The sequence below is a fragment of the Leptodactylus fuscus genome, chromosome 4 (genome assembly GCF_031893055.1).
Source record: "Leptodactylus fuscus isolate aLepFus1 chromosome 4, aLepFus1.hap2, whole genome shotgun sequence".
NCBI classification, from domain to species: Eukaryota; Metazoa; Chordata; class Amphibia; order Anura; family Leptodactylidae; genus Leptodactylus; species Leptodactylus fuscus.
The window spans coordinates 96790108-96811658 of NC_134268.1; the positions used below are offsets into that span (position 1 = coordinate 96790108).

The 21551-nt window shown below is 40.0% G+C and overlaps 1 protein-coding gene across 7 annotated transcripts in view; it reads right to left on the reverse strand.

Annotated features, from left to right (window-relative positions):
* Positions 1–6345: 6345 nt before the first annotated feature.
* The window catches only part of KIF13A (kinesin family member 13A), a 167369-nt gene continuing 152163 nt past the window's right edge, over positions 6346–21551 (reverse strand). For 2 of the 7 annotated variants that reach the window (XM_075270888.1, XM_075270886.1), the window contains 3 exons: positions 16096–16200; positions 13765–14779; positions 6347–9286 (listed from right to left, as the gene is read on the reverse strand). In XM_075270888.1, the coding sequence (XP_075126989.1) occupies positions 9003–9286; positions 13765–14779; positions 16096–16200 (1404 nt within the window). In that variant the 3' untranslated portion in view covers positions 6347–9002. Of the gene's footprint in view, positions 9287–13764; positions 14780–15196; positions 15238–16095; positions 16201–21551 lie in introns of those variants that run through there. The other 5 variants (XM_075270890.1, XM_075270891.1, XM_075270884.1 and 2 more) reach the window with 4 other exon arrangements.

Here is a 21551-nt window from a genome sequence, read left to right on the forward strand (position 1 = left end):
TCATTCCAGAGGTGTTGGCATCATTTCCTGGGGTGTCATAGTGGACTTGGTGACCCTCCAGACACGGATTTGGGTTTCCCCCTTAACGAGTATCTGTTCCCCATAGACTATAATGGGGTTCGAAACCCGTTCGAACACACGAACATTGAGCGGCTGTTCGAATCGAATTTCGAACCTCGAACATTTTAGTGTTCGCTCATCTCTAATGGAGACCCTACTTGTGCTGGCCTGCGTACTTGTATTGACTCTGCCTTCAGTCCCAATCCGCCCCCATGAAGGTGGGTCACAGAACCAAAGTCTCTTCAATAGCACTCCCAGTGGTGTTGGAAGACAAAAAGCAATCCATTCACTGCTGGAGTAAGGAGAAACTGATTCCCCTTTCACAACTGTCAGGATCTTGATTTGATGAACTCTTTGTTTTGCCAGTACCGGTCTCTTAGTAAGATGGCGTTTTGTGTGTTTCCTGTTTGTGGCCATCTTGTTCCTGCCTGTTGATTATTTGAACTGCATCTGACCACTCAGTGCCTAAATATTGTGTTGAAGCCAACTTCTATCAGTTCTTGAGCTGGGATCGATTGTTCCTAATCAGTTCTATACTATCATTGCACTGCAAGTCCAAGGTACTGCTGCTGGAACAAAAGGTTTCAGCTACTACTGCTGCATTGCATATCCCAGCATCTACCGCTGCACTGCAAGTCCCAGCTACTACCACTGCATTGCAAGGTTCCAGCTACTCCCTGTTGCAATACAGACCCCAGCCTTTGGTCTCCAGAAGCCCGTTAAAAGAGTCGTGACACCACCTGGAATAACTGGATTAAGGTGAGGAGAGTATCAGAAGGAAGGTCTTGGGAGCTGCACTTTCCCTGAAAGATACTACAGACTCTAGAGCAGGGGTAGGGAACGTAGGGCTCTCCAGCTGTTGCAAAACTACAACTCCCAGCATGCATACTTGCTCTGCTGTTCTTGGAACTCCCATGGAAGTGAATGGAGCATGATGGGAGTTGTAGTTTCACAGCAGCTGGAGAGCCAAAGGTTCCCTACCCCTGCTCTAGAGTATATCTTGATTGAAGGCCTTCTTAAGGCTGTTAAGGTGGAAGTCAGTAAAAATCCCCAAGAAGAAATAAGGGTCACTGGCGCTGATCTGGTTAATCGACTTTATTAGGCATAAGCACAATGCAATTTGGACAATAAAAGCCTCTTTTCAAGTGCAAATCTGTCATAATTTGCACTTGAAAAAATGTTGTTCAAGTTCACTATGGTTGAAGAAGTCCAACTGCTCTTCAAAAGATCTGAACCCTTCCATATTTGTCCATTAAGAGTTTTTGAACTTTGTCACAACTAGAAAAGGTGAGAATCTTTTCACTTCATTGTTTGATCACTTATTGTGACAATATTACGTTGTTTGGCGCTGTCTCTTTTTCTGTTTCTATAAGCCAAGGTGGAAATCAGGTCTTCAGACCATTTTTGGGTCCTTAGATTTTGCATCTCAACCATCAGACTGCAATATCAAGTTTGTGGAACTCTTGATGAATCTTTCCCTGTATGAGAAAGTGAGGTTGGAGTGGAAGTTTCCAGTACCTGCGTCCCAAAGCAATAACACAAATGAAAGCCAGGCCCTGCAACACCAGAAAAGTATGTTAGCTTTCGATCTTGTTGAGGACCTTAATTATGAGGGAAGCTGGAAGAAAGACTTAAGATTAGCATGGAACCAATAGCCCTTGGTTGCCCATAGATGTCCTTTATATGGGGGGAGCAAACTTTCTTGGTGATATAGCATACAGTGGAAAGATTTTCTGACTGGATTAAACATCTTGTTTGTGTAAGAGTGGTAGAAATCTGATGAGGGTAAGCTTGACTGCTGTGAACTCATTCAAGTAGGAAGGGAGTGCCCTTTCATTGGATCCAAGGGAATTGGTCTATAAAAGAGAGTCTACATGCGCACCCCAGGCTAAGCCTCAAGAATCTGTAGCAAGGACTAAAGGTAGTCGGACAACTAGGCAGGAGACACCATAGATGTAGTCACAGTTCTTGTTTAGTTTGGGAAGAAACTGAATCAGAAAGGCCAGAATTGTCCTAAAGACATAGAGTGATCTAAAGCATGCAAGATTGGTATTTGGATCAGGGGACTGCACTGATTGCTGAGGTTAGTTGGCACAGTGTTGCCATGGGGGCCCAAGTGGTAATTTGGAATTTTGTATGACATTCTGAACAGAGCAGTTTAAAGGGGTTGTCCAGGATAAATGTAAATTCTTCCTATAAACTAAACTTTACAGTCACAGCTGGAAAAAGTGGTCATGGCGTTCCAGATGGAAAAGACAATAAATGTAAACTACAGTCAGAGACGTCACCTGTAAGTCACAACATTGTTCCTGTGTCCTGTGTAGAGCCACTATCTACCATTGTACGGTCACCGTGATAGTGTTGGCATACTCATCTGTCACCATTGCTCCAGTGTCCTCCTGTACCTCCTGGTTCTTCTGCTTCGGTGCGTCTCTACCGGAGTTGTGCTGAAGATGCTGATTGGCCTTGTGACCGCTGAGGCCAATTAACAAAGGGCCTGAATGCCACTACCTGTGACATCATGGGACTTCTTCCTGAGGCCGCTGATTGGCCTCAGCATTCACATGACCTCTGAGGCCAATCAGTGGCTTCAGCACAACTCTGGAAGAGACCCGGGAGGCGCTGGACACCGGAGCAACAGGGATAGGTGAGTATGCTTTTTGCCCCCAGCTGATTTTGACTTTAAAATGGTTGTCCATTTTTGTCAGGACAACACCTTTAAGCAAGAATTGATCGAAAAGTCCACGAAATTTAGTTGTTTGTCGAAGAATTTCTCATAACTTTTAACCCATGATTTGTTAGCATGACTAAGATCCTCTGCAGATGAAGATATAATTCCTGTTCAGAAGGAACCTTGATCAGCCATTCATCCAAGTAGGGACCACAAAAATGCCCTGAAACCTGAGTGCTGCTGCCAAGACTACTATCACCTTGGTGAAATCTTGGGAAGCTCTTGTTATCCTGAATGGAAGAAAAGTGAATTGAAAATGATGGATCTGATGGTTCATGAGGTTGGCAAACTGGATGAATTTCCTGCTTAAATGGAGAATTGGAATGCAAAAATAAGAGTGTCTAAGCTCTATGGTGGATGTAAAGTCTCCCAGTTGGAGGGTGGTATTGACCATTAGATAACGTTTGAGATTTATATGATAGCCTCAAACTATCAATTTGATTAATGTATAAGAACTTCGCACGTTTGAGTGTAGCAATATGGCCGCCAAACCATTCCAATGCTTGCATTGGGATGTAGTGAAGTGACCTGAGATGCTTCATAGGTGTTCCCACACAACATCAACATATAGACTGCGTGGCAGACAGAGTGGTGGACAGAGTCGACCAAGACCAGGAATTAATCCAAGCCATCACCTCAGGAGAGGGTGGAGGAAACACAAGCAATCTTCAATAAGGTAATGTGGTGAAAAACTGGACAGGGGACAGCTTGCCGGCAGTCAGGTTTAAAACCCATTCATTTGAATGGGTTTTTAAAGGAGACCACCGTTGTCCGTTTGCTGCCTCTCTGCCTGGAAACCATTTCTTTGCATGGACACACAGTCCGACATGCAGAGGAAACTGCCAGCGTCTCCTTAGGTATAATTAACATGCTGCGATTTCCAAATCCGCAACGATTTTGGAAATCGTAGCCTGTCTGTACAGCGGTTTTTACCGCAAATTGGGCATGGGATTTGCTAGAATACCATCCACTTTGCCTATTCTGTAAAACGTGGCCTTTCAATCATGTGGGGCCCCGGCCTAAAAGAAAATAATAGTTTCCTGTAGATATTGTAGTATGTAATTCACTGTTATTTGCATATACTTAAAACAAACAACATCAAAAACAATGTACATACAATAACTTGTTTATATTCTAAAAACAAAGAATATATATGTACCAGTAACAACATTGCAGAGTATAAATTACAATTTTATACAGTGAACAGCAATATTCTACAGTGGAATTGCCCAGTTACATAAAACAAAAAGAAACAGAACAGCAGCTCTTTATTAAGGTTCAATAAAACAGACACTTTCCATGTATGCCTAATTGAAGAGAAAATGGCACAATAGATAAGTTATGTACAATCTGGATATCTGTACAAACAATTAATACAATGGGATACAAAAACTCAGTGGGCAAAGATTTTGCAGACAGAACTGCATTTAGAGAAAGTGGTTTCATTTTTTGTATTAGGAAAGTTACAGTGCAAAGAGCAGTGTTCAGTGCCAAATAAGAACTATAGATAAGATAGCCAGAGATCAGTATTGTCGCTCTTATATCTGTTGCTTTTATACGGAGTATTTTCCAGAATATCTGTTGTTAATACTGTTGAGAAGACCGTTAGATTTGTTATATGTGTTTATAGCTTTAGATTGTACAAAAATATAACTCATTTGAAACTGTAACTATCATGTCCTGCATGGAATCCTAAAAATTCCCAAAACAAAATGATAAAATATCACTGTTCGGGTCACAGATACAGAAACCCACACACCTTTATGTCTTCGGGGAGGTAAAAGGGCCACATATCGATTAGGTTTTATTTCTGAGTATATGACCATGGAGAAGCTAAGCCGATAAACCGATTTTCATTTGCCTATGGAACCCTGCAGAATAGTCACCAACTTTTTTGCGAGACACACAATTAAAGGGACTATCCGAGATTGGGAAAAAAAAAGTTTTTTCATAGAGAAACATTACCACTAAATCACCAAGCTACAATTAGAGCAAATAAACAAAAATCCATTGTAAAAATATGAAGTGCTAGTGATATTGTGCTGGTATTTAAAGGGTTTGTCCAATTTCTAAAAAACTGTAAAGGCAGCTGGTCATGTGCCTTTCTCCTGGCATCTTGGCACAGCGCTGATTGGCTGCAGAGGTCACAATGCTGGCCACTTGTAAACAAAGACTGGGGAAAAAAATAAAATAAAGGAGGTGAGTATGGTTTCTTTTTTATTCTAGAACGTTCAGCGGTTTCATATATCTTTTAAGTTGAGTAACTCCCTATTATGTTATTTTAACTCAATGGCAGTGTTCGGGGGCCTATACATGGTATGCCTGAAACATGGTAACTATACGGTGCACCTTAAACACAGTAACCAAGGTATTCCCTATATGTTTCAATAGTGTTATGGCATTATGATAACATTTTAATTACTTACTACCATGTGATATTGATCCTTTGCAGCGCTTGGAACTAAGTGTACAACGCTAACCCCATCACCAAACTCTATTCCACCTTTTTCTACAAGTACGGGTTAGAAAGTGTATTTCCTTGACTCCATTAGGGTCCATTCACACAGAGGAAAATGGTGAGGAATTTCTTGTGGAATTTCAGCGCTGAAAAAAAGCCTCCCATTGACTTCAACGGTTTCCTTTTTCATGAATTCAATAGGTTCCTTTTATTGCTAGCAGAAAAAGGAACCCATTGAATTCAACGGGAGGCTTTTTTTTCAGCGCTGAAATTCCACACCAAATTCCTCACCATTTTCCTTCATGTTTATGGACCCTAATATCCAAGATACACATCTGTAATTTGATACAAAATTAAAGAGTTTTAGTTTAGTTTTTTTTTTTTTTTTTAAATTCGCACACAGAAGAAATGACACGATTGCCAAAACCATTGCCAATTATACCTATGGAAATGCTGGTGGCTTCCCTATAGGTATAATGGAAGCAGAAAGTCTGCGGAGAAAAACTCTGTGGAGGTTTTGTGAAAAGCGCTGCAGGAAAAATTGCAAAGCTTTGCTGCCATGATTTTCTCACATCACATTTTTGCTGCAGCCTGCTATGTGGGGCCTTAGACTTGATGTAAGCAGCAAATTTACGGTATCCACTTACCGGCAGAAAAAATTATTGTTGAAAATGAGAATTTATTCCACAATGTATCTCAGAAAGTCGTACATATATATTGGTGTCAATATATGCCAGCTGTGAAGTGAGTAGTTCCAAATGTATTATGTCACAAATGCTACTTTGGTGCTTGTACCTTACACACTAAGGGTTGGTTCACACTAGCGCTTGTATTCCGTCCGCAAGGAATCCGCATGGAGACCCCCCCGAACGAAATGCAATCGCAATTGCAAGCGATGTGCTTGCAAAGAACATGGAGCCCATAGACTATAATGGGCTCCGTGTGCTTGCCGCGCACTGCCCGCACGAATGAATTGTGCGGGCAGTGCGTGGCAAGCACACGGAGCCCATTATAGTCTATGGGCTCCATGTGCTTAACTGCACAGCACTTGCATTAGCGTTGGTATTCCGTCTGTGGGGGTCTCCATGCAGACTCCTTGCAGACGGAATACAAGTGCTAGTGCGAACCAACCCTAACTTCCGTATATGCAATTGTAAAGAACAAGCAGCACCTGGAAGAACTGCATAGTGTGACTACTGCTCAATAGCAACTGCAGCTGTAAGTGTCCAGAACTGGAGTCCATAAACACTGATGTTCACCAGGTAATTTTTACTACTTAAAATACTTGTATGGGCTTAAGCTCATAATGAATCCCTTTCGTAGTGACACACTGCAGGAAGCCTACACTCTGTGAATCTGGCTTACTACTAACCAATGATAGTACCGCTCATCTATGACATCTAGTCTAGTAGCTGCCAAAACAGTGACCAGAAAGCAATTAATCCCAATGAATCACACATTGCCAAGCGTAACTTTATAGATGATGATGTGATATGGTCCAGTGATATTCAATGAATTGCTAAAGTTACTATCCAAAAACCTAATCTGTGCATTCCGATAATAAAATCCAGAAATCCATTGCAAAGTCTTCTGACCTATCCTTGTAAACTGTCACTGTCATATCTGACAGCTGGAAACAATCTGATAAATGATATATGTCCACACTTAACTGAGAATTAAAATCATTTACTTTATTTTTTAATAAATGAGGTTTTTTTTCCCATTTCATTACCAGCATGGTCATGACCACTGTTATTACGCTAGGTTCACACTAGTCCTCAGATTTCTGTCTTTCAGGTCCACTTGGGGACCTGAAGAATGGAAACCGTATCTGCTTAAAAAGTGGTCACATATGGAAACCCACGGAGCCCTAAACTCTAATGAAATCTGCTGGGTTTCTGCCCAGTTTCCAATTTTAAGCGGAATGGGGGACAGAGTCTTGTAGTGAGGCTCAAACACTAGTGTGAACCTAGCGTAAGTGCTATTCAATATAACAGCCATTGTTTGAGCGCCATAATGGCAAGACTTACTATGTCAACTCTTCCATATACTCTTAATTTTAGACTGGTTTCACACAATACCGACATTACCACAGTAGAACCTGTGGATAAAAACTCTGTTCCCACATTGTTTCTGAATGGTTTTTGTGTGTGCGATAGATGTCAGCATGTATATACAATATTCTACAAAAACACTATACCATGCAGTATATGATGTTTTCTTTTACGTCACTACAGAGTGTTATAATCGATATAGGTCTATAGACTGGCCTCTGTTACAGTCTTCATTCAGAGGTATAAATCAAGAAGTAATCCTGACGTCTAAGGGTAGGTTCACACAGAGTTTTTCTACCTCCCATCTTTCCCATTCAGTTCAATGGGAGTCAGGCAGATTTTTCCTCTATCTGGTTTATCTGCTAGAGGAACAAAAAAAGAAGTGTTGTTATCTTTCTTTAGGTGGATTTTGCCTTGCAAACCCCAATGAAATGAATGGCAGACAAAAAAAAACACACCTAGAATTTTTTTTTTTTTGCACAAGTCTTTTCTAAAGTTGCTAAAATCCATGTACAAAAAACTCTGTGTAAACTTACCCTAACACTTCTAGAAAGCAATAACCTGATTTTACTGCAAAATGTAGTTAATTTGTCACCTCTCAGAATAGTAAATGGAATCCAAGGCAAATCAGTTGGCAGAATCGAGTATGACATGTTCTACTAGTTACATGGATCAATCCCAATGTGTCCCAATATAAACTCTATACAAACATTGTACTCTATTTCGTTTTCAGTGTCCATCACAAACAGTGATCATAGTAGATGCCATGCAGGAAGGAGCTTGTATGGGAAATGGCTTAGCAGATCTAGAACTTCATTTCTAACTTTTTTGATAAGCATGAAGAAATATGGAGTTATGAAGTGTATGGAAGAAGCAAGTCCGATCTGCTTAGTCCTCCATAACTAGAGCCACCCATTACCCCGTGTCACATATAGATGCACATTTCAGCCCACACAATAAGAGGTACGCCAGAACTAAATGTCCTTGCCGACGTTACAGAAACTAAACCAGTAAGCCGATAAAACAAGTTGTCTCCAGAACCTGTTATAATAAAAAGAAAGGAAAATAAGGCAACATGGTGTTCATTTCATTTTAGAGACTACATTACTGTGGCCATGAAACAATCATCCCTAATACCAAAGCACAAAGCAGGATTTTCACCGACTGTCACCACTCGCGCCGATGACTGTCTTTTTGTGAACTGGACCAATATTCCAATGTCAGTTTCATGGCATATCGCTCAGTGATGTCACCTGCAGTACATAGAAGTATCAGGTCCACCACAAAATGGCTGCCTCTATAGTGAAGAGAAGAGCTACTACACAAGTTAACAAATGTTCTTTGGTAAATAAGGAACAGCTTACAGTGCTTTTTTGTACAGATATGTATAGTCAGTTTATTCTTTTAGGAATATTTTGTTAGATTAAAATATAAGCCACTCTTCTGATTTAAGAAAAGACATGAACCTGTCTCATATCTACATACTATCCTTAAGTCGTGCTTTTCTGTGCAGCAAACCACCCGCCTACAAGGCAGACAAACTAAATAAGAGGCTTTTGTTAAAAATTGTTAAAACAGTCCTAGACCGAGTAAACATGTGAGAGGAAATAAAACTGTACAGCTGTACAAAAATAGTTTTCTCTTTAAGCAGTCCATAGGATTTATACACAGGGTACATAGTAAGTGCAAATGCTGCATCTTAGTTAATCCAGGATTTCCTGTTCTCTTGCTTTCTGGAAAAAGCTGATGCTGCTTCATTCCCAGATGGATATTGTGCTACATCTTTTGTCCTGGTGGATGGGAATCCTTTCAATGTAGCACTCCTCCGCTTGTCTGGGTAACATGCTTGTGCTCGCAAAGTGCTGCCATTGTCTCTCCTAGTGGAACCAAGTGCTTTAGTTAGTCGATTGGGTCGGACAAACACGCCATATTTGGGTTTGCAATGGAAGTACTCTTTTCCTTTCACTGTGCCATCGTGTTTGCCTAAGAAAGAAATGAATACAATAAATATATTTGGTGGTGTACTGTCATACAGATATACAGATATGTCATACAGTTATAGAACTGGTACTAAAACCATGTGTTTTGTTTGGTTATAATGGTGTGGCTGTGACAATATTATGATAAATATCATCAATTCATGGTAATAAGACACATTTTTTATATTATGTTAATATGAAATACTCATTCAATATGTCAATATGGACAGAAGAATCATAATGTGAGGTGTCTAATCACACAGAAGAACATTTGTGAGACGCAGAACAACTGAAAAGATGCTGGAAGATTGCCTGATGCCATCTGTCATGCATGGTGGAGGTCATGTGATGGTCTGGGGTTGCTTTGGTGCTGGTAAAGTGGGAGATTTGTACAAGGTAAAAGGGATTCTGAATTGCTCCATTTTGCAACTCCATGCCATACCATTCACTGTATGGTGCACAAAAAGTGCCCATAAACTTTACATGATCAGGGGTCTAATAATTGCAGTTAATAAAATAAAAATAGAAATTCAAATTACCCCCCTTTTCCCTAGAACACACATAAAAGTTTTTAAAAAATGGGAACATATAAACATGAAGCATTCCTGTGTCTGAAAACACCCAACCTACAAACTTATTAAAATATTTTCCTCATTCAGTGGATGCCATAGCAGGGAAAGAAAAGTCAAAAGAGCTGAACCACCATTTTTTCACTGTTTCACCTCTATTAATTTGATTAAAAAGCGATCAAAGCAATAGACATTCCCCAAAATGAGTCTAACTAAAAAGTACATCTGGTCCCACAAAAAACAAAAACGCCCTATGCATCCGCTACAAAGAAATATTTTTAAAAAGCCACAGGTGTCAGAATATGGTGATTCCAACATAAAAAAAATAACTATATAAATTTGTTATCTCCGAAATTGTACCTACCCATAAAATACAAGTGATGTGTCTTTATGGCTGTACTATAAAAACACTATAAAAATAAAGCTCACCGTTTTTCTCTCAGTTAAGAAGTGCAGACTGTCCTGCAAACACTAAGCCCTGATATGGCTGTGTGAACTCAAAATGTAAAAACTGTGAAAAATCGAAAAATGCCTGTGACAGAAAGGGTTTAAATTTAGATGCCAGAATTTGTGTTTTCTGTTCATCTCAACTCTCAAAAACAAATAATAATCAAAACGGATATCAAAGTCATATGTATCTCTACACTGTACCAATAAAAATACTTTTAAAAACATCCTGAAAAAACAAGCCCTCGTGCAATCACATCAATAAAAATATTATGGGTCGAATATGGCAGAAAAACCCAAAACCTTATTTTCTGGGGAAAAAAGGTTTTCAAAAAAATAAAATAAATATAGAATTTTTTTTATATATATATATACATACACACTATATGAAATTGGTATTGTCATAAAATAATTTTAACATATTATTTATGCAATACTGCGCATGCCATTAAAAAAAACTTTAAAAAATGCCAAAATTGCTAGTTTCCTGCTGCTTGGAGTCTGTATCGTACGTCTAGCACTCTTAGAGAGAAAGCTGAGAGTAGCAGGCTGCACTTATGAGATGACGAAAAGCTTACATTGAGTAATTAAATGATCTCCTTGCTTTTTCCACTCAGGATATAGGAGAAAAGCTGTATTCAACTGGACACGGATGACTAAATGTACCTCATTAGAAAGTGCACTGGTCTACACCTATTGAACACCAGGGGGAGCTATTACAACCTGATAACAGTAAAATATTTCTGTGACAACTTTTTTTTCTAACAATAATACTTCACAAAGTTACTCTACAAAGTATATTTTATTGTCATCTGTAGTGATGGCACAGCCCCCTTTAACCAACTTGTATGTGTTCTGAATGGGGACAGGGGTGAAAGCTGCTACCAAACAATTTAGGTGGCTTATCTCCCATGAGAGCAAAGGTTTAAAGGGATTCTACCACTAAATCACTTTTTTTTTGTGCTTTAGACGTCGGAATAGCCTTTAGAAAGGCTATTTGTCTCTTACCTTTAGACGTGGTCTCCGCAGCGCTGTTCCTTAGAAATAACGGTTTTAACCGGTATGCAAATGAGTTCTCCACAGCAATGGGGGCGAGCCCCAGCCTCAAACGGCGATGGGGGCGTCCCCACTGCTGCCTGAGAGCTCTCTCCAGCGATGCCTCCATCTTCAACTGCAACCGCCTCTTCTGTCTTCCATGTCGGTCCAACCTCCAACGCCTGCGCAGTACGATCCTGTATTGAACTACAAGAGTAAGAGAGGCCTCCCAAAAATGGCCGCTCTTGCAGTTCAATACAGGAGCGTACTGCGCAGGTGTCGGAGGTTGGACCCAGACGGAAGACAGAAGAAGCAGGGTTGCAGCTGAAGATGGAAGCGTCGCTGGAGAGAGCTCTCAGGCAGCAGTGGGGATGCCCCCATCGCCGTTTGAGGCTGGGGCTCGCCCCCATTGCTGTGGAGAACTCATTTGCATACCGGTTAAAATCGGTATTTCTAAGGAACAGCGCTGCGGAGACCACAACTAAAGGTAAGAGACGAATAGCCTTTCTAAAGGCTATTCCGATGTCTAAAGCAAAAAAAAAAAAGCGATTTAGTGGTAGAATCCCTTTAAGCATATGAAAATAGAAATTCCCATCGCTTTACTTTAAACAGGTTTTTCCTGCAGCCCTTTTCACAGAAAGTCCACACAGTTTTCCTCTGCGGACCTTCTGCTTCAATTATAGGGAAACTGCTGGAGATTCTGTAGGTATAACTGACATGTTCAGTAGCGTAACCAGGAATGGCGGGGCCCCGTGGCAAACTTTTGACATGGAGCCCCCCTCCTGACCGACACTGAAGACCCTGACTGAACTCCCCCCCCCCCCCCCCCCCGGCATTCCTGCCCACTCTATTATGCCCCATAGTGGCCCCTATACACAGTATTTTGCGCCATTGAGAACACTTAGGAACAATTATTCACTCAGGCCCCAGAGTATAATAATCAGAGACCGGGGGGGTGGGGGTGGGGTGGGGGTGGAAGGGAACTAACATTAAAAACACTGTTACTTACCTATCCCTGGCTCCGCTGCAGTCCTCAGTGGTGTCGGCCACCTTCAATAACGTCTGGGACGTCACATGACGGTCATGTGACGTCATACAACCACGCCCAAAGCCTGCCCAGAGAGGTAAGTAACACAGTTTTTTATGTTTCCTTACCTCTCCCGGGCCTTCGATCATTATACTCGGGGGTCTGAAAAGACCTCCAAGTATAATAATAGTGTTTGTGGGGCCCGCGGTGTCACTTACCCATCCCAGCCACTGCCAGGATTGCCAGGTAAATAGGGCCCATTACTGGCTGAAGTAACTCCAGTCGGTAACGGCTTATTAAGAAAAAAAAAAAACCACAGCGGTAGCGGCTGTTGCTGGGCCCCAAATGTCCCGGGCCCTGTGGCTACGCCCCTGGACATGTTCCAAAACTGCAATGGTTTTGAAAATCACAGCATTTCCGCTGCACTGATTCTTCTACAGAATCCACTTTTCAGTGACTGTCGTAGGACCCTGGCCTTAAAGTGTACCTTTCACGACCTCTGCCAAGTTTAATGCTTGACATCCTTTACCATTGGTGCAGCTCTACTGTTTCCAGCAGAGTTGGAATTTTTTCTTTAGCCCTGAGCAATAAGTTCAGTTAGTTTGGTGCCTCATATGCTATTTAGGCTCTATACTGTATATTTCCTAGCTATTACATTTGGAGTTGTTCCTAGGTATTATGGCAGGACTGAGCCTAAGTATACTGGAGGTGGGAGTATTAGTGGGCTATTTATGATGGAGGACTTTGGCTATTATATGGAAGTCAAGATACTACAGTATCTAGTTATACCTTGTTATTACATCAGGGATTATCTAGCTATTATGGTGGAATTTGCTTAGATATAATGCTTGGGGCTATGCCTGGTTATTATGGAGGCAGGAGGGGGGACTCTGTCTGGCTATTATAGGAGGAATATGGCTAGCTGTAATGTGGGTGGAAAGCTGCAGTGAGCTGTTATCAGGGACTATGACTGGCTATTATGATGGAGTTAGGGTACTAAGCTCTAAAAAAAAGTTACTGCCATAAACAAAAACAAAAAAAGTGACTATGTTAGGAATAATGTTGTGGTTGTACAAATTGCCAACCTGCGACCCTTCTTTCCACTGATAAAAAAAATATTTTGAAAAAAGGGATTCCGATGTGACTCGGAAGAGCACTAGTGAAAACTGAACTGCCTAAAAAAATGTCTGTCTAGTGGTCGGAGTTAAAAAACTACAATAGTTTATTTTTTGTGTATAAATAGTGACTTGGAAAAAAAAATAACAGTATAACCTATTGTCTAACAAAAAATGTGATTTAAATAATATGTTATATTTATGACACAATCACTTTAAAACAGACTTATGTAACACCATGCTAATTCATCCAGAGATAATATACTATTAGTATGAAGCTGTTCCTTACCTAACTGAACATGAAGTTCAACACCAACCCATACACCTCTGGAAAAATCCACGGTGCCAATATATCGCACTGTTCCAAACTTGTTGTCACCAATACATACTTGATCACCCAGGGACAGAAGGCATGGTTGGCCATGGGAAGGACTGTCTTCACAATCATCAGATAGATCTAGATGATTCTTTTCAGGCAAATGGCTTTCAGAAGAGCAAAGCTGAGAATTGCAACATAATGAGGTTTCTCTATCTTTTTGTTCTGACAATTCCTGGCCAGATGTATTATATGCTTCATAGTCTACAACATTTACTACTTTATTTTCTCTTTTAGAAGAATACATTTGTGGATTTTCCTGGTTTTCAAAGTCTTTTCCATCTTCTACTCCCATGAATTCCGTGAAGGAATGGTCTTCTAAAATATCACAAGTATGTTCCACAGCAACCTCACAGGGTAAAAAGCTGACACAGCTTCCTTTATTACAGTCCATAGATGAAGAAGATACACTTCTACACAATACAGCAGCATCTTTTTCAGTAGTGCAAAGTGGCACTTTTTCAAAGGCACTATTTTCCGTGACGGTGGAGTGGCTGTTTGCATTTCCCGGACAGCTGTTCTCATTGGACTCTTTATGTGCGTAAGATTTGCCATTTTGTACAGACAGAGGTCCAGCAAGTTCTGGGTGCTCTTGGCTTTCCAAGTCTCTTACTTGGACAGTTAACTGATCCATACTGTCACTACAAGCAACCACAATGTCAGAGAGCGTGATATTAGAAGCACTATGTGATACATAACCACTAGTAACACTGCTGGTAGTAGGGCTCCGAGAAACATCTTTATCCAAAGAATGAAAACTAGCAAAGTCCGCTTTGGAATTGATCCAGTCTCTGTTGTCCAAACTAGCATTGTAAACACTGAAGTCGGCAAACTCCTCGGGCACATAAGGCTTGAAGTCATGAAAAGCAGAGGAACACATTTCTTTTTTGATTGGTCTATCAAATTCCAGGTCTTCTTCTTCAGATTCCTAGAAGAATAATGGATGCAGTGAATAAAAGATCTGCTCACATAAGAGGGACCACTTTTCTACTTGTGCATAGAAAAAGTATCGGTTGATCATTGCTATACAGTTTATACAAATTTATTCTTAGGAGCTATGTTTTGTAACATCTTACCCATACCAGTTTTCCTAAAAACCAATTATTATATATGGAATACACAAAGAAATGTATGTGTATCACGTACAAGCATACTTTAGTCTCTCACTTGTAATATAGGCATAGTACCACTGAGGTCATAGGTTATAGGACCTCTGAGTATAGCGCTTACGGTAGATAATTCTAAACCTTCCATTGTGAAAATTGATTTAATGATTTTTCAAAATTCCTGTAAATTTCTGTACAGACTTGAATACCAGCAAGCAGGGCTACTAAACTGAATTCACCTCCTGGAAGCCTTGTGTACGGTATCTGGCACTTCTCAGACCTAAGGATAAGAGAGCAGCAAGTGAACTTGATCAGTAAACGTGGGCTTGAATGAGTTAATATAAACTATTTTATAATCCATGCTTAGTCCTTTTGCTGGGTTAAATAGCTCTTATGCAAGTTTACCATGCAGATTAGATTTCTTTGCTTTTTTGTGCAAAGCTACACTGAAGTTTTGACTGAAGTCCGTGCCTCATCTTTCAGATCTCTTCTAGTAATAGGATAAAACAAATATGGCATTTTCCACTGTCTTCCGGATGAACTATCTTGTGACGTGCAGTATATTTTAGTACAAACTCCCTATAAAACTACAATTCTGGAGCATCTTCCTTAATACTCTGCATTGTGTCATTCCTGATATTTCTTACATGAATTTATTGTTACCAGCTTGAATGTGGGGTCCCTATTTGATCGGAAACTGTCCTATGAGTACTGACAGTGTGTAGTGACACATTCCTCCGACCAGAAGAACAGAGGAGTAAGAATGCTAAAAATGGGTTACTGAGTGAAGCAATATCCTCTAAATATATTGGTATACTGGTACTGGGTTATAGGGGAGCAGCACTAGCATGCATAGTCTTGTGGTGAGAGGGCCAAGTCTGGCAAGGTACTTTATGTAATGACAACACAAATGTGTTAAAGACAGCAGAGAATGAAAATGCTAATAACATAAAGCACATCCTTCCAGCTTGCAGTTCTGTTTGGTAATAGGATTACATGATCAATCTAATGCAATGGATTAAATGAGCACAATTTACCATAACAGAGAATCCAGCGGACATACAGCGGGTGCCAATACACATATGAAGCAAGCAATACAACATCTTAACACACACCAAACGCTAAAATGATAACTTACAATGGAATCTTGATGAATATTATTGCTTTCTACTGGCATGCAGTTGGTATTAAGTCCAGAAGGCACAGCAGTGCCAATATTATTTGTCAGTGGTGAAGACATGCTCTGCAAAGGTTAAAGACACACAACACATCACATAGACCAAAACATCATGTAAAGCATACAATGGCGGTGAGTAAGACATGCAGTGGGAATACGATACATAAAAACATGCAAAAATAACGGTGAACATTGTTTATAAACACATGCAGAGCCTATGACAGATAACAGTGACTATACAGCATGCCTTATTATTGAAGAATCAATAGTCAGCTCTTGAAAAAAAAAAAAAAAAAAAATGGTGTAAAAAAACCCCCTCAAATATGATGTGTTTTTTTGGCTACAGAACAAGAGTTCAACCTATTAAATGACCTACACCAGAAAACTGGAATAGAAGTATTGTCTCTTTGGTGCACAACCTCAGTTTGCACCAAGGATGGGCCACTTTGGTCGTTCTCATACCCTTTTTGCCTTTTCTAACACAGTGGGTGTATCAGAGCAGCCCGCCAGGCTTACTATAACTCATGTCAGAGAGCTGGCTGCCCAGGCTGGCACAGATTTCAGTTCTGTTGTACAGGATCTCCCACAATGCACCAGACTGATAAATACAGAATTCTGCTGTATCTTGTGCCAGCAAGCATATGAACCCAATACTGCAGATAGGTTAGGGTCACCTGAATAAATCTAATGGGGTTTTCCTCTTGTTAATCGATGTCTACGCTGCCAAGATATTGCTTTTTTGTCAATATGAAAATGAGCTCCTTGGAATAACAAGGACGTTGCTGTTGCTACAAAGAGCTCATGTGGATAGTGAAAAATGGTGATATCTTAGCAACAGAGGGAAAGATTTACAAGGGGAAAACACATTTTGATTTAGGTGACATTAACCAATCTACGGGTATGTTCACACAGGGATTTTTTGCAGACTGATTTTTAGGTGGAATTCTTCTCAAAATACGCCTCCATTCATTTCAATGAGAGTCAGTAGCAGTTTTTTTCCTCTAGCTGGAAAAAAAAAGGCGACATTACCTATCTTCAGGCGGATTCTGCTTTGAAAAACCCACTGAAATCAATAGGAGGTGGAAAAACCGCTAGCTTTTTTTTTCATGGTTTTCGATGCGTTTTTTTTTTTTTTCTGCAAAAACTGCATCAAAAACCATTACTTTTTTTTTTTTTTTTTTTTTTTTTTAAAGAGAAGATTCCAGGTCCATACAGTGTGCTGGAGCTAAAAAAAGCACCATGTAAAAAAATGTGTCAAAGAACCATTTCCTAATTCATAAAGCAGATATTTTCAGCTTGCAAAAAACTCTGCGTAAACATAACCTTCCTGTGGACCTGGTGACAGACTCCCTTTAGGCTGAGGCCCCACATTGCGGAAACGCAGCTTTTTTTGTTGCAGATTTTGTTGCGTTTTTTTGAGCCAAAGCCAAGAATGGCTATAAACGGAATCAGAAATGCATACTTCTAATTTCTGGTCAACCTAGCAATGAGAGAGGACCAACCAACCAGATAGGGCCAGAGAACGCGCTCACCCAATTCTTAAGGAACCTTCCCAGGATCATTTATTTCTTTTGCATTTGGGTTGTTGTGACGTCCTCACAGCCCCTTCAGTTGAGCAAACAATTGTCTGTGTGATTCATTCCTATATCATCCTGACTTACTACAGGAGGATTGGCTCAGTGTCCCCCTTTTTGTTTTTTTTCTGCTCAACCTAGTCCCGCTTTGGCTCAAAAAACTGCTACAAAATCTGTAACAAAAAAAGCTTCCTTTCCGCAACGTGGAGCCTTAGTCTAAGACTGGTGCAGAAAACGGCAGTCTTAATAAATTCCCCAAACTGTCTTCTACCAAGTGCAACAACAGAGAACATTCAGTATATTTAGGATCAAAATGCCAAAAAATGTAACCAGGAATAGCTAAAAAAAAAAAAATTTTATTATCAAAAACATGCCCTAATTTCCAGTGTAACAACTTTAATCCACACTCTCATACCTGTGCATCCCCCATACTCTGGAACTCCTTACCACGACACATAAGACTGACCCCACAATCACAGGCTTCAAGAAGGCCCTGAAGACTCACCTATTCAGGAAGGCCTACAACCTCCAATAACACTATCACCGCACCCCCATCTGTACAGTCTCCCCCTCTCCTTCTGTCTCTACCCCTCTTCCCACATAGATTGTAAGCCCTCGCGGGCAGGGCCCTCTACCCCACTGTGCCAGTCGGTCATTGTTAGCATTATATCTACCTGTATATTCTGTGTATTGTATGTAACCCCCAAATGTAAAGCATCATGGAATTAATGGTGCTATATAAATAAATAAATAATAATAATAATAATAATAATATATAACTTAGTGTAAATTCAGCTATCATATTTGATAACTGTTACTTCAACTCCAAAAAGAGGTACATGAGATTCCAGTTTCAGCTCACCACAACCACACTAGGGTAAAGGCAAACAGTTGACATCACCAAACAAAGCTGCAGGTGGGTACACATTTTTTTTTTTAATTTAAAGGACTCCTGTGACATGGAATGTGGAGGTGCGAAGCATGTGAAAACCTGATTATGTTACTTAGGTTACGTCAACACAAGTAACCATTTGGCTCAGACCATATGCATAATACACAGTACATGTTATACATACAACACAAAGTGAAGCTGTGTAACATAGAAACATACAGTCCTATGAAAAAGTTTGGGCACCCCTATTAATCTTAATCATTTTTTGTTCTAAATATTTTGGTGTTTGCAACAGCCATTTCAGTTTGATATATCTAATAACTGATGGACACAGTGATATTTCAGGATTGAAATGAGGTTTATTGTACTAACAGAAAATGTGCAATATGCATTAAACCAAAATTTGACCGGTGCAAAAGTATGGGCACCCTTATCATTTTATTGATTTGAATTCCCCTAACTACTTTTTACTGACTTACTGAAGCACAAAATTGGTTTTGTAACCTCAGTGAGCTTTGAACTTCATAGCCAGATGTATCCAATCATAAGAAAAGGTATTTAAGGTGGCCAATTGCAAGTTGATCTCCTATTTGAATCTCCTCTGAAGAGTGGCATCATGGGCTACTCAAAACAACTCTCAAATGATCTGAAAACAAAGATTGTTCAACATAGTTGTTCAGGGGAAGGATAAAAAACGTTGTCTCAGAGATTTAACCTGTCAGTTTCCACTGTGAGGAACATAGTAAGGAAATGGAAGACCACAGGGACAGTTCTTGTTAAGCCCAGAAGTGGCAGGCCAAGAAAAATATCAGAAAGGCAGAGAAGAAGAATGGTGAGAACAGTCAAGGACAATCCACAGACCACCTCCAAAGAGCTGCAGCATCATCTTGCTGCAGATGGTGTCACTGTGCATCGGTCAACTATACAGCGCACTTTGCACAAATAGAAGCTGTATGGGAGAGTGATGAGAAAGAAGCCGTTTCTGCATGTACGCCACAAATAGAGTTGCCTGAGGTATGAAAAAGCACATTTGGACAAGGCAGCTTCATTTTGGAAACAAAAATTGAGTTGTTTGGTTATAAAAAAAGGCGTTATGCATGGCGTCCAAAAAGAAACAGCATTCCAAGAAAAACACATGCTACCCACTGTAAAATTTGGTGGAGGTTCCATCATGCTTTGGGGCTGTGTGGCCAATGCCGGCATCGGGAATCTTGTTAAAGTTGAGAGTCGCATGGATTCCACTCAGTATCAGCAGATTCTTGAGAATAATGTTCAAGAATCAGTGACGAAGTTGAAGTTACGCCGGGGATGGATATTTCAGCAAGACAATGATCCAAAACACCGCTCCAAATCCTCAGGCATTCATGCAGAGGAACAATTACAATGTTCTGGAATGGTCATCCCAGTCCCCAGACCTGAATATCATTGAACATCTGTGGGATGATTTGAAGCGGGCTGTCCATGCTCGGCGACCATCTAACTTAACTGAACTTGAATTGTTTGTCCAAAATACCTTTATCCAGGATCCAGGAACTGATTAAAAGCTACAGGAAGCGACTAGAGGCTGTTATCTTTGCAAAAGGAGGATCTACTAAATATTAATGTCACTTTTCTGTTGAGGTGCCCATACTTTTGCACCGGTCAAATTTTGGTTTAATGCATATTGCACATTTTCTGTTAGTACAATAAAACTCATTTCAATCCTGAAATATTACTGTGTCCATCAGTTATTAGAAATATCAAACTGAAATGGCTGTTATAAACACCAAAATATTTAGAACTAAAAATGATTAAGATTAATAGGGGTGCCCAAACTTTTTCATAGGACTGTATGAAATCTTTACAAACATGTAGTTCACATTGTAAATAATGCAGCACAATAAACCAACTGATAAAATGGCAAATAGCCCAGTACTTAAAGGAGTAATCCCATTTAATAATCATATTTGATATCACTAGTATACACCTATCAGTCATAGCATCAAGTCATAACCGACAAGTAAAATTGCAATATACCATACCATATCACTGGTGGGCTTTAGCCTTTGGCTTATTCTGCTGTGCAAGGAACTGCAACATTGTCCGATTCAAGTAAATTATAAATGCTGTAGTTTCCTGTAAGTGACTGCTTTTTTATTCTTAGGGGGCTTTCACTCTACCATTAGTAGTGCAAGGTGCTAGCATCTGTCCAAAGATGTTAACAGACACGTCACAAATATGCAGGAACACCATCTGCAAGGAGTTTGTATGTTCTCCCTGTGTTTGCATGGACTTCCTACCATTCTACAGAGACATACTGATAGGGAAAAAATGTATATTGTGATTTCTATATGGGGCTCACAATCTACATTAAAAAAATAAAGTAATAAATAAATATGTTGAAAATCCCATTGATTTCAATGGGATTTGATCTGTTGTCCGTTAGTGTCTGTTTTCACCAAATCTGTCCCACGCCATTATTTTGATGGATATAATGACAGATGGTGCAGGTCTTTTGGGAACATTCAAAATAATGAACTTACAATGGATGTTAACCCCTTTTGAATAAACGTTTTTTTTTGTAATCTACCACACGTGTCCAAATACTTATTGGTATTGTATATGAACTTGTCACATGACAGCACAAAAAGTAGTCACAATAAAAACTTGGCTCATTCGTAAAACACAACAACTGTTCAGATGTATGCAACAGATTTTCAGTCACATACATTTTTGCAACAAATCTGTCAGTAACCCATCTGGTTCAGATTACTCAGGTCTTCAGTTCATTTTCACCAAACAAGGGTGGAGAAGGGACAGGGGACATTAGTAGGAAGAAAAAGCAAAGTGGAATTTAAATGGATTTTACCATCTAGGCAAGTGGGTCCAACCACTCAGACCCCTACTCACCAAGAAAATGAGAGACTTTTGTTCCCCATTCAGAAAGTGATCAAGAGCGTGCACTGCTTTAT